The 12681-nt window shown below is 35.7% G+C and overlaps 1 protein-coding gene across 8 annotated transcripts in view; it reads right to left on the bottom strand.

The window, feature by feature from the left end:
- Positions 1 to 842: 842 nt before the first annotated feature.
- Positions 843 to 12681, bottom strand: part of ZNF451 (zinc finger protein 451) — a 79519-nt gene continuing 67680 nt past the window's right edge. For 7 of the 8 annotated variants that reach the window (XR_011530136.1, XR_011530134.1, XR_011530135.1 and 4 more), the window contains one exon: positions 843 to 2757. Coding sequence is in view for 3 of the 8 variants with exons in the window: in XM_070586345.1 (XP_070442446.1) it covers positions 2711 to 2757 (47 nt within the window). In the remaining 5 variants the exon portion in view is untranslated. The remainder of the gene's footprint in view (positions 2758 to 12681) is intronic. The other variant, XM_070586347.1, reaches the window with a different exon arrangement.

The raw sequence follows: 12681 nt of genomic DNA, 5'->3' as shown, positions 1-12681 counted from the left end.
GACATTCTGTGAATGGTTTGAAAGTCTACTAAGTAATTCTGGAATCATCCTGGATTCTTTGTCTCTCATATCCTAGATCCAATCCGTAAGTAAATCCTGTCAGCTCTACCTTCAGAATATATCCAGATTCTTCTCTCCAATTCTGGGGCTGCCACTCCAGTCCCAGCCTCCAAAAGTTCTCGTCTGGATTATTGCAGTACCCTCCTATCTGGTCTTAATGCTTCTGCTCCTGCCGCTCAGGCGTGTTCTCTAACTACAGTAATCCTTCTAAATAAGGCAGATCACAGCACTTATCCTCTGAAACCTTCAAGGGCTCCTCATTGCAGAGTGAAAGCCAAGGTCCTCAGAAAGGCCTCAAGGTCTTCATCTCCTGTTACTGCCCTAGCTCATCCTGCTCCGCCGTACTAGCCTCCTTGTTTTCCCATGGATAGATCAAGCTCCCTTCTAGACCTTTTCACCCTCTGCCTGGAATTCTCTTCCCCATACATACTTGCATGGCTCACTCCCTCACCTTCTTCAGGTCTTTGCTCAAGTTCACCTGGGCACGATCCTTTCTGGCCACCATATTAAAAATAGTAAGCCCCCCATGCCTACACTATTTATTATCTTTCCCTTCCCTGTTTTTCTTTATTACACTTATCACCACCAGATATACTTGCTTATCTTCCATCACTCTATCCCAGCCCGCCTCATTCCCCAATGTGTGCTCCATAGAGGAGTGTGGGATATGTTTTGCTCACTGGCACATCTCAAGTGCTTACAATAGTCACTGGCACGTGGCAAATACTCAATAAATACTTTGTGAGTGAATGAATGAATGATGTAACAAAAAGATAAGCATCTTTATCAATGTTAGAAACATTTACTTTTATAATTTAATAATCCATATAACTTTCTGTAATATCATCCACAGAGTACATCTCCCTCTTGTGTCTAAATCAAGTTCAAATTATGAAGTAATTTAAAAATGATTTTTAATTGCTTAACAAGTAGAAATACAATCAGTGACAATGATTAAGTACACCATTAAACAACCCAATTACCTTTTCTTAAAGGTCACAGTGAAATATTCCTTTCCTATCAAATGCCAAGCTTCACTTCCTCTCTACCATACACACTACAAAAGCTTCTAACTAGAACGTCAGTGTACATCACACCCACGTGTGGCCCCTCTGGCAAAGAGGTGCTGTTTCTTCCTCTTCCCTACATCTGCTTAAGCCCTTTTCTTTCTGGAACGTCCTTTGTGGCCCTCACTGCTGAGCAAGCTCCCGCAGATAGATGTCTTTGAGGTCTGGCTCAGTGACTGCCTCCTAAAGCCTTGCTTGGCCACTTTAACATATAAATTAAAAGTACAGTGTGGTCATTTTGGAAAAATGACTGGTAAATTCTCAAGCCGTGAGTTCTACTTAAAAAAAATGCAAGCAGGTAGTATAGAACAGACATCTTAAGAAATAAAAACACAAAATGGTTTCCAATGTGAATTGAAAAGACTACGGTAATTTTTTTTAAAAAGTAATGCTATTTCACACTAAAATATCTAGTTGCAGAGAAAGAATTTCTAGCCATGATTTTTTTTGTCAAAGAAAAAAATTTATATTTATAGAAAATTTTAAGTTTGGTAAGTAATTACCATTCAGAATTTTAGGGATGACATTTCTGGTCAAATAACATGAAGCATATACACACAAATAGTTTGACAAGCCCTTCTTAGTCTTCTAATTATGTAATATTTTTTATTATTCAAAATGAGGGCCTCGACATTTAAAAATTAAATATGTAATACTCAAAGTAGGAAAACTGACAATTTAATGAATAAAGTGAAGATAGTTCTTTCCATATGAAACAAAAATTTTAAAGGGTTAAGGAAGATTAATCCTGAGTAGACTGTCAACATTATTTTTTGAAGAATATGTTTACACAAATATATATAAAAAAAGACTAATATTATTAAAAATAAGTTTAACTCTATGCAAATATTTTGACATCATTCCCTTTACACAGTAGATAATACAAGTCACATAAAAGTCTAAGCAGGTAAAAGGAATGGAAAAGGTTTCTTTTTAATAATTTCAAAGAAATTAGGGGTCTTTTTTTATTCCCGCAATGTGCTCATCTAATTAAAGCAGGAATACACATCTGAGTGAAATCCACAAAGAACATGCTGGTAAAATTTTTAATCTGTTTCCATGATCAGTTTCCATTACTCTCTTCTAATAATCATAAGCAAAGATCTCAAAGGTATTATATATTAGTGCCACGATAAGTGGAATTTACAGAGAAACTGAGCTATGACAGCTTTATTTATATTCATTTTCACTCCTGAAAAAAACCCAGAATCATCTGTACAGTACAGATAAAGAACTAATGCTATTTGGGAAACATATAAACAATAGTCAAGAGCTTTTCTATTTTTTTTAAATTCTTTTAACCTAAATATATGAATTCTATGTTAACTGGGAAACTGTGATACTTATATTAGAATACATGATTTATATTTGCATTAACATGTATTCTATTCCTCTGTACATTTTTGCAAAATAGCACAAAAATACAAAGCAAATATCATATTTTGAACATGTAAAAGAAAAAAAGCATGTTTTCAAATACATTTGTACTAGTAGATTTCTGGCATCCTTTAGAAAACAAACTCAAGAATTCATTATTTTGAGTCTCTTCAAGGTCACTTGATGTTGTGCGGTAATATCTTTAATTACATTTCCTCAAGACTTCTTCTAATAGCTTCTTCTAATTCCACATCTGTATTAAAAAACAGAGAATTTTAATATTTAGAGCAGAAAACTAATTAACATGTGCTTTATGTAAGTCTCATCAACTACACCCATCTTTTCAAGAAGGAAAGGAAATACAAATTGGAGAAACAGGATAACTTGGCAGTTTCTCCATCATAAAATTTGAGTATTTTAAAATATGAGAAATTGGATATAATCTGAAACTGAATTATAATAGAAAGGAGCTTAATGTGCTAAGGAACTGGCAAGTTTGTTTCCATTTAGGGATGTAGAAAGTCAACAAACTTCTAGAATCACTGACAGGTAATCACTAGAGTCAACACTAAAAAGAAAAATCTATGCAGTTATTTCCAAAAACACTTGAGGTAATGCGTATAACACTTAAAACAGAAACAGGTATTCACTCATAAGTGGAAGATAAAAACAACAACAAACACACAGATACAGAGATGAGACTGGTGGTTAGCAGAGGGGAAGGGAGGATAGGACGAGGGCGAAAGGGGTAAAGGGACACGTGGACAGTGACAGACGGTAATTAGTCCTTGGGTGGTGAACGTGATACAATCTACACAGAAACTGAAATACACTGATGTACACCTGAAATTTATATAATGTTATAAACCAACGTTACCTCGGTAAAGAAAAAGAAGAAAGAAATAGGTAAAACCACAAAACAGCAAAATCTCACAGGCTATTAAAAGTTTGGTTTTAAGCTTTCTAGCATCTAAGGCAAAGAGTGAAACTCATGGCTATACAACGTCTTCTGAGAAGCATATTTTATATACACATATGCACTCATTTAACAAATACTTATTCAATGCCGACTGTACAACCAGCCACAGGAATACAATAAATAGTGAACAAGACAGACATTCTCGGGTTCACAGGTCTTTCTCCATTTTCTCCCTGAGAATGACACTAAAACCCAAGAGGGTGGAATTAGGTGTCCATTTCTTGGCCTTCACTAGCTTGTCACACCAGATTTATCTCATCCCATCCAGTCCAGTCTCTCAGAGCCTACTTGGTTCACAGGCACCAGTGATCCCTCTAAGATGCACCTGTACCTTCCTCTGAGCTGGGGCATTGGTATTATGTTGTCTGTAATTTAAAATATTACAAGTTAATATATACACCGTGTGTTACGTTAAAGCTAGATTCAAGGTCAGTGAGGTGCCCTAAGATGCATTTAAAGGGATGAGGAAATGCAAAGAAAAGCCAAGATGCTCTTAGCAAAGAAGAACAATATGACAAGACTTGTAAGAGATGTGAAAATTTATTAAAAAGTTACAGTAATTAAGAGTGTGGTACCAGAGCAAGAATAGATGAATAGACCAAAGGAAGGGCATAGATAGCTCAGAGACAGACCCATGCATATATGGAAACTTGATTTATGACAAAGGTGGCACGGCAGAATGGTGGGAAAAGATATGGTCTTTTTATTTTTCTATTTTATTTATTTATTTTTTGAGCAAGATTAGCCCTGAGCTAACATCTGTCACCAATCCTCTTTTTTTACTGAGGAAGACTGGCCCTGAGCTAACATCCACGCCCATCTTCCTCTACTTTATATGTTGGACGCCTGCCACAGCATGGCTTGACAAGTAGTGCATAGGTCCACAACCTGGGATCCAAACCAGTGAACCCTGAGCCACCGAAGCAGAATGTGCTAACTTAACTGCTGCGCCACCGGGCTGGCCCCCAAAGATGGTCTTTTAAATAAATGGTGGTGGGTCAATTGATAGGCCATGTGGAAAAAAAAAATACAATTTATATATTCCTTATGGAATACATAAAAATAAATTTCAGAAAGGCAAAATAACAAAGCGTCTAGAAAATACAAGGAAATACCTTCATGACCTTAGTGTAGGGAAAGATTTATTAAACAGGATTCAAAAAACATTACATGAAAGAACGCTAATTTAGACTTTATTAAAATTACTGTTATGCATCAAAAGATACCGTTAAATGAGTAAAAAGGCAAACATAGAGTGGGAGAAAATACCTGGAATACATGGAACTTGTACCCAGAAACAACTGAAAGATTTCCAACCCAGAAAAATCAATAAAAAGATTTAAAAAAAACTGTCAAGAAATTTGAAAAGGCACTGACAAAACATAATGTCAAAATGGTCAATAAACATTACTCATCAGAAAAATGTAAATTAAAACCACAAAGAAATACCAGTATGTACCCATCAGTAGCTAAAATTTAAAAGACTAAGTAATTTTGATGATTAGTGAAGATGTAGATCAATGGGAGCTCATAAACACTCTTGGAACAAAAGAAATTGGCACAACCACTGTGGGAAAACAATTTGGCATTACCTACTAAAGTTGATCATAAGCAATTCCACTCCTAAGTATACATTTTCAGAAATATGGGCATATGTGCACTAAGAGACATGATGAGAGTGTTCACAGTAGCATTACTTGTAATAGCCAAAAAGTACAAATCAAACGTCTACAAAAAATAGATGAATTATGGTATATACATAAAATAGAATATTATACAGGTATTAGAAATGAACAAACCAAAGCTACATGTTAACACCTGGATAAATCTGTAAAACAATGTTGAATGAAGGCATCCAGACACAAAAGAATATAGACCATGCCTGTGCTGTCCGATATGATGGACACTGACTATATGTGGCTATTTATATTTAAATTAATTAAAACTAAACAAAATTTAAGATTCAGTTCCTCAGTTAAGCCGCATTTCAAGTGCTTAATAGACACGTGACCACTAGCAACCACAGTGGTGCAGATACAGAACATTTTCATCATCACTGAACATTCTAGCAGAGAGTGATGGTCTAGACGATCCCATTTAGAAAGAGCTGAAAGTCAAGCACTAGCGAACTAGTGTTGTAAGATGGATGGTGGGCACTGACCTTGGGAAGGAGTGCAGGGAAGTAACTGCAAGGAGAAACGACGAGGACACTTTTAAGGTACTGGTTGTTATGGGTTGAATTGTGTCCCCCAGAAAGATATGTACCTGCGAATGTGAGCTAATTTGGAAATAGGGTCTTTACAGGTGTAATCAAGTTAAGAGATCACCAGGGTGAGCCCTAATCCAGTATGACCGGCGTCCTTCTAGGAAGAAAACAGCACGTGAAGCAGACACACAGGCAGCAGATGGCCACGTGACGATGGAGGCAGAGACTGGAGTGATACATCCACAAGCCAATGAACGCCTATGACTGCCGGGAAGATCCAGAAGCCAGGAGGGAGCACGGCCCTACCGACAGCTTGAATCTGGATGTCTAACCACTAGAAGGATGAGGCAATAAATTTCTGTTATTTTGAGCCACCTAGTTGGTAGTACTTAGTACCAGAAGCCCTAGGAAATTAGTACATTGGTGATGTGCTATCTTTTTACCCTGAGGATGGTATCTGCTTTGTGATGTTTTGTAACATTTTTGTGTGCATTATACTATACACACAGAACCAAAATATTGGAGAATACCAGCTTGTAAGTTGGGGGAAGACGATCAGAGCTGAAGTGTTCTAGACACCTTTTATTATTGCATAGAGGCAGACAATATGTGGTTATAATTTAGTATTTAAGTTATACATAAAAAATGTGGTAAAATGCCAAGGTAATTATAAAAGAGTAGAAACAAAGAATATAACTTACCAAAAATTAAAAAAATAAAAAGAGGAAGCTAAAAATCAAATAGCAGAAATAAATATAAAATTATTAATATCTACAGTGAGCTTCCATGAATTAAACTTGCCACTTAAAAGTCTGCATAAAAACGAAAATCAGCTAAATGGTTCCACTTTCAATGACAGTGGAGTAGCTTACCATGGATTAACTTTCCCACAGATAACAATTATAACTATTTCAAAGCACTGGAGAGCAACAAAAATCAGGTAGAAACAGCACAGAAGTTGATCACTGAAAGCAGCAAACTGCACAGGATTAAATTTGCAGCTTTACGGATTTCTTGCCGTAAGCATCCCTCAACCCACATGGAACAAGATGGCAGAACTTCACCCAGAAAGCCAAACTCTTTGTGGCTTGAAGAGTCAAAGACAGAGTTTAGGTCTGAGAAGCTGGAAAGTGGAGCTGGGGTCGGGTAGGGGGCAGTCCAAGGGAAAGAAGAAGACCCGAGCAGAAACAGGAAAGCAATGGACAAGGTACCCTCCAGATCCACAAATCCTCGGTTGACTTCTGAACTGTGCACACACAGGAGAGGATCCAAGATTCTCAGCGAAAAGCAACAGCTGGAAAGCTACAAGGAATTTTAGCTGCTGCCTGCTGTGGAAGAGGCAGAGTGTGGAGGGTGAGTCTAGTCAGTTAACTGCCTGCAAGGGAAAAAAACCACCAACGTTCCTCAGATGAAGATAAGAGAATCCAGAAAATCTGTAAATGCACACTCACAACATCCAGTATGCATCAAAAATCAGTTGACTCGCAAAGAAACAAGAAATGTGACCCACAGTCAAGAGGAAGAGTAGTCAATAGAAACTAACCCCCAAGATAATCAAGCTGTTAGAATTAGCAGAAAAGGGTTTTAGAAAAGTTATATTTTCAAAGACTTAAGGATGAATTTACAGGAAATGTCAACAGAGAAAGGAAAACTATAAAAAAAACAATGGAATGGAAACTGTAGAACTCAGAAATACAATATTTATTGTTTTTTTTCTTAAAGTTTGGCACCTGAGCTAACATCTGTTGCCAATCTTTTTTTTTTCCTTCTTCTCCCCAAAGCCCCCTAGCACATACTTGTATATTCCAGTTGTAGGTCCTTCTGCCTCTGCTGTGTGGGACGCCGCCTCAGCATAGCTTGATGAGCAGTGCTAGGTCCACACCCAGAATCTGAATTGGCGAAACCCCGGGTGGCTGAAGTAGAGCATGCGAACTTAACCAATTGGCCACAGGGCTGGCCCCGAAATGCAATATTTGAAACGGAAAATTCACTGGGTGAGCTTAACATTGGAGGTAGCAGAAAACAGCATCAATAAACTTGGAAGATTGAAAAAAGAAGAAACAGTAAGTAGGGCAAAAAAATTGTGAAGAAATAATAGCTGAAAATTTCTAAAATTGGGAGAAGCCTATAAACTTACAGATAAAAGGAGCTAAGAAAACTAGAAACAGGATAAATACAAAGACAATCACATCTAGGGACATTATAGAAGACTGCTAAAATCCAAGGACAAAGAGGAAATATTGAAAGCACTAAGAGGAAAAAATGACACTTTACATAAAGAGGAAGAATAATATAAATTATGGTAACTTATAACAAACAATGGAGGCCAGAAGACAATGGAATGACATCTTTAAAGTGCTGAAGGGAAAAAATATTAGTCAACTAGAATTCAAAAGCCAGAGAAAATATCCTTCAAAATTAAAGGAAAAACAAGATATTTTCATATTTAAAAAAAGCCAGAATATTCATCACTAACAAAAATGCATTATATTTTTTAATGGAAGAAAAGAAGTTCTTTAGGCTGAAGAAAAATAACACCATATGGAAACTCTTATCTACTGGAAAGAATGACGGTCACTGTAAATGGTAATTATGTAGGTAAATATAAAAGACCATATATTTCTTCTCTTTAAAATTCATGGCACTGTTTAAAGCAAAAAATAACATCTTTCTGTAGAGTTTATAACACATGTAGATGTAATACACATGACAACTATAGCATAGGGAATTGGGGGCAGGAGGTAAACTGCCCTATAGTATTGGAAAGTTTCTACATTTTAGATAAAGTGGAGTATGGTAGCACTCAGTATCATGTAAAAAGAAAAAACATATATGTTGTAATCTTTAGAGTAACCATAAAACTTAGTGCAAAGGGCTAGTAAACGTTAAATAAATATAACAGAGTATAATGTAAATATGACAATAATCCAAAAGAAGGTAAGAAAGGAGGAACTAAGAGGCAAAACAATGGACAAAGAGAAAACAAAATGGCAGACAAGAACCCAACCATGTAAGAAAGTACATTAAATGCTAATGGACTAACAATCCATCATTAAAAAGTAGAGACTGTTAGAGTAAATCAAAAAGTAAGATTGAACTTTATGGTGTCTATGAGAGATGTACTTTTAAGATAAAGACACACACAGATTGAAAGTAAAAGGATAGAAAAATATATGCCACGTAAAAATTAAGCATAAGAAAGTATGAGTGTATATGCCAACAAATTGGACTTAGAAGAAATGGATAAATTCTTACTCATAAAACCTCTGAAAACTGAGACAAGAAATAGAGAATCTGAATAGACCAATCACAAGTAAAGAGACCGAAATAGTAATCAAAAAGCTCCCAAAAATCAAAACTCCAGGACAAGACAGCTTCTCTAGAGAACTCTACCCAATGTTGAAAGAAGAGTTAGTACTTATCCTTCTCAAACTAGTCCAAAAAATTAAAGAAGATGGAATACTTCCTAACTCAGTCTACGAGGCCAACATCACCCTGATACCAAAACCAGACAAGGACAACACAAGGAAGGAAAATTACAGGCCAATATCACTGATGAACAGTGATGCAAAAATGCCCAACATAATATTGGCAACCCAAATACAGCAATACATTAAAAGGATCATACACCATGATCAAGCCGGATTTATACAAGAGACGCAGGAATGGTTCAATATCTGCACACCAATCAATGTGATACACCACATTAACAAAATGAGGAATAAAAATCACAAGATCATCTCAACGGATGGAGAGAAACCATCTGACAAGATCCAACATCTATTTATGATAAAAACTCTCAATAAAATGGGTATAGAAGGAAAGTATCTCAACATAATAAAGGCCATATATGACAAACCCACAGCCAACATCATAATGGTGGAAAATTGAAAGCCATCTGTCTGAGAATAGGAACAAGACAAGGGTGCCCACTCTATTCAACATAGTACTGCAGGTTTTGGTCAGAGCAATCACGCAAGAAAAAGACATGAAAGGAATCCAAATTGGAAAGGAACAAGTAAAACTCTCGCTGTTTGCAAACAACATGATTCTATATATAGAAAACCCTAAAGAATCTACAAGAAAACTATGAGAAATAACCAACAACTACAGCAAAGTTGCAAGGTACAAAATCAACTTAAAAAAATCAGTTGCATTTCTATACTCTAATAACAAACAAGCAGAAAGAGAAGTCAAGAATACAACCCCATTCATGACTGCAACAAAAAGAATAAAGTATCTACGAATAAATTTAACCAAAGAGGTGAAAAACCTATACACTGAAAACTATAACACATCACTGAAGACACTGAAGACATAAAGAAATGGAAAGATATTCCATTCTCGTGGATTGGAAGAATAAACAAAGTTAAAATGTCCATGTTACCTAAAGCAATGTACAGATTCAAGGCAATCCCAATCAGAATCCCAATGACATTCTTCACGGAAACAGAACAAAGAATCTAAAATTTATGTGGAACAATGAAAGACCCCAAATAGTCAAAGCAATCTTGAGAAAAAAGAACAAAGCTGGAAGTATCACAATCCCTGACTTCAAAATATACTACAAGGCTACAGTAACCAAAACAGCATGGTACTGGCACAAAAACAGACATACAGATCAATGGAACAGAACTGAAAGCCCAGAAATAAAACTACACATCTACGGACAGCTAATCTTTGACAACGGAGCCAAGAACATACAATGGAGAAAGGAAACTCTCTTCAATAAATGGTCTTGGGAACACTGGACAGCCACGTGTGAAATAATGAAAGTAGATCATTATCTTACACCATACATAAAAATCAACTCAAAATGGATTAAAGACTTTAATATAAGATCTGAAATCACAGAACTTCTGGAAGAAAATATAGGCAGTACATTCCTTGACATTGGTCTTAGCAGCATCTTTTCGAACACCATGTCTACTCAGCCAAGGGAAAGAAAAGAAAAAATAAACAAATGGGACTACATCAGACTAAAAAGCTTCTGCAAGGCAAAGGAAACCATGAACAAAAGGAAAAAAACAACCTGCCAACTGGGAGAAAATATTTGCAAATCATATATCTGACAAGGAGTTAATTTCCAAAATATGTAAAGAACTCAAACAGCTCAAGAACAAAAAACCAAACAACCCGATCAAAAACTGGTAGAGGATATGAACAGATATTTTTTCCAAAGAAGATATACAGATGGCCAACAGGCACATGAAAAGATGTTCAATGTCACTAATTATTAAGGAAATGCAAATCAAAACTACAATGAGGTATCACCTTACACCTGTCAGAACGGCTATAATTAACAAGACAAAAAAGAACAAATGTTGGAGAGGATGTGGAGAAGAGGGAACCCTCATACACTGCTGGATGAAATGCAAACTGGTGAAGCCACTATGGAAAACAGTATGGCGATTTTTCAAAAAATTAAAAATAGAAAAACCATATGATCCGGCTATCCCACTATGGGGTATTTATCCAAAGCACATGAAATCAACAATACAAAGAGATTTATGCACCCCTGTGTTCACTGCAGCATCATTCATAATAGCCAAGATGTGGAAGCAACCTAAGTGCCCATCAACTGATGAATGGATAAAGAAGATGTGGTGTATATATATGCAATGGAATAACTACTCAGCCATAAAAACGAGACAAAATTGTCCCGTTTGTAGCAAGATAGATGGACACTGAGGATATTATGTTAAACAAAATAAGCCAAAGATGAACAGTGTATGATTTCACTCATACGTGGAAGATAAACAAACACATGGGTAAAGAGAAGAGATTAGTGCTTACTAGAGGGGAAGAGAGTAGGGAATGGGTGAAAGGGATAAATGGGGACATATGTATGGTGAGAGATAAAAACTAGACTACTGGTGGTGAGCACGATGCAGTCTATACAGACACTGATATATAATAATGTACACCTGAAATTACACTATGTTATAAACCAGTATGACCCCACTAAAACAATTTTTAAAAAAATCCTTGAGTGGCTATATTAATATCATATAAAAAAATTTCATGATAAAAGGTACTACCAGGAATAAAGAACATTTCATAATGATAAACAGGTCAGTTCATTAAGAAGACACATCAGACAGATATATGCAACTAAAAACAGAACTTCGAAATACAAAAGTAGAAACTAACAGATCTAAAGAGAAAAAAATAAATCCACAATCATTGATGAAGAGTTCATGGTCCCTACTGCAGTAATCAATAGGTCAATGAGATAAAAAATCAGAAAGGATAAAGAGCTGATATTATCAACCACCTTGACCTAACTGACATTTATAAAGTATTTTACCCAATAAACACAGAAAACATAGTCGTTTCAGGTCCATATGGAATGTTCACCAAGATAAACCACATGTTGGGCTACAAAGATCTCAATAAATTTCCAAAGATTTAAATTTTACAGAATATATTCTCTTACCACAACAAAGTTAACTTAAAAATTGATAAGACATTCAAATATTTGGAAATTAAACAATATACTTCTAAAGAGCCAATACGTCAAAGAGGAAAATACAAGTGAGATTAGAAAATATTTCAAACTGATTGGTAGCAAAAATACAAGATATGAAAATCTGTGGAACACAGCAAAAGTAGAGGATTGACAGACTACAGGGTGTGAGCCAAATCCAGTCCATTGGCAATTTTCAAAAATAAAGTTTTATTGGGCACATTCACACTCATTTGTTTATGTATTCTGTATGGCTGCTTTCACACTATAATAACAGAGTTGAGTAATTGTAACAGAAACCATAGGACACACAAAGCCTAAAATATTTACTACCTGGTGTTTTACAGAAAAAGCTTGCTGACCTGGGCTTAGAGGAAAATATATACTTTTACATGTTTATATTAAAAAACAAGGAAAGTTTTAAGTTAACAATCTAAGTGTCACATTAAGAAGCTATAAAACATGAGCAAATTAAACCCAAAGTAGAAGGAAGGAAATAATAAAGAGCACAAATCAATAAAAT

This window comes from Equus przewalskii, chromosome 19 (assembly GCF_037783145.1).
Source record: "Equus przewalskii isolate Varuska chromosome 19, EquPr2, whole genome shotgun sequence".
Lineage (NCBI taxonomy): Eukaryota > Metazoa > Chordata > Mammalia > Perissodactyla > Equidae > Equus > Equus przewalskii.
Note: the sequence above shows the minus strand (reverse complement) of the source record. Positions and strands in the feature narration are given on the sequence as shown.